The sequence below is a fragment of the Lepisosteus oculatus genome, chromosome 5 (genome assembly GCF_040954835.1).
Source record: "Lepisosteus oculatus isolate fLepOcu1 chromosome 5, fLepOcu1.hap2, whole genome shotgun sequence".
In the NCBI taxonomy this organism is placed as follows: domain Eukaryota; kingdom Metazoa; phylum Chordata; class Actinopteri; order Semionotiformes; family Lepisosteidae; genus Lepisosteus; species Lepisosteus oculatus.
This window is the reverse complement of record NC_090700.1, coordinates 13,936,384-13,937,574: the sequence shown is the minus strand read 5'-3', so window position 1 is coordinate 13,937,574 and position 1,191 is coordinate 13,936,384. Positions and strand designations below refer to the sequence as shown.

Below are 1,191 nucleotides of genomic sequence, written 5' to 3'. Positions count from 1 at the left end.
ATGAACTCTTTTAATGCAACAGCTCCTGTCTATGGTCTTTTTGTTAAACCTCAGGGATTTTATATCAATGGATTTGTCAATATGCCGTACATACGATATTATTTTATTTTCTTAAGCCTTGTTTATGTTATATCTGTGTTGGGAAACTCCTTCATTATATTCATTATATCCATGGAGCGAAGTCTTCATATCCCTAAGTATGTGGCTCTTTTTAATCTTGCTGTAGTTGACACGTGTACAAGCACAGCTGTTATTCCGAAAATGATTGAGATATTTCTATTTGATTCTCGGTTCATCACATATGAAGCCTGCTTGGCCAATATGTTTTTTGTGCATTTTTGTACTACCATGCAGTCTCTCACTCTTGTTATACTAGCTTATGACAGGTTTGTTGCTATCTGTTTTCCACTGAATTATCATATAAACATCACAAACAATAGGATGATTGTAATAATAACCACAGTATGGAGTGTTGCAGTAACAATAATACTTATAACCGTAGTTTTAATTACCAGACTGTCCTTTTGTAAATCAACTGTGATAGAGAGCTATTTTTGTGATCACGGACCTGTGTATAATCTTGCTTGCAATGACAAATATCCAAATTTAGTAATGGCATTTTTCAATATTACAACAGTTCTCTTAGTACCATTAGTACTGATTATATTATCTTATATTTGTATATTATTTGCATTATTAAAAATTGCATCACTAGAAGGACGCTGGAAAGCATTCAATACCTGTACTTCCCATCTAATGTTGGTGGCAGTTTTCTACCTACCAATATTAGGAATATACTTTGCAACAATAACCAGCACAATTAATCCAAATATTAGAATTCTAAGTACTTCACTGTCACGCTCCATCCCATCTCTAATGAACCCTATTATTCATGCTTTTAAAACAGAGGAGATTAAAGAATCATGTAAAAAAATATTTAAAAGGAACCGAATATGAAACAAAAAGTTGAAGAGGATTTAGTCATTTCTTGCTGCTACATAGTTTATTAGTTATTTTGATCAAAGCCAAGATGAAGCATCTCATTTAATCTTTTAGTTTTGGGTGGTATTTCGAAGTTTCATTTGTTTTATATTATAGATATTTTTTATCATGATATTAATTTGTTGTCAATTTTGAATTGTCAAAAATTTTCAGGAGACACAGCATGTGCCCTGTAACACATACTGTTGT

The 1,191-nt window shown here is 31.9% G+C and overlaps 1 protein-coding gene across 1 annotated transcript; it reads left to right on the top strand.

The window, feature by feature from the left end:
• On the top strand, window positions 1-957 carry LOC102685838 (olfactory receptor 51E2-like). The gene has a single exon (XM_069189712.1). The coding sequence runs from the start codon at window positions 1-3 to the stop codon at window positions 955-957; it is 957 nt and encodes a 318-aa protein (XP_069045813.1).
• The last annotated feature ends 234 nt before the right edge of the window (window positions 958-1,191 follow it).

Bases quoted from the DNA above. Each gene is read 5' to 3' on its own strand.
- LOC102685838 (XM_069189712.1), top strand. From the start codon at position 1: ATGAACTCTTTTAATGCAACAGCTCCTGTCTATGGTCTTTTTGTTAAA.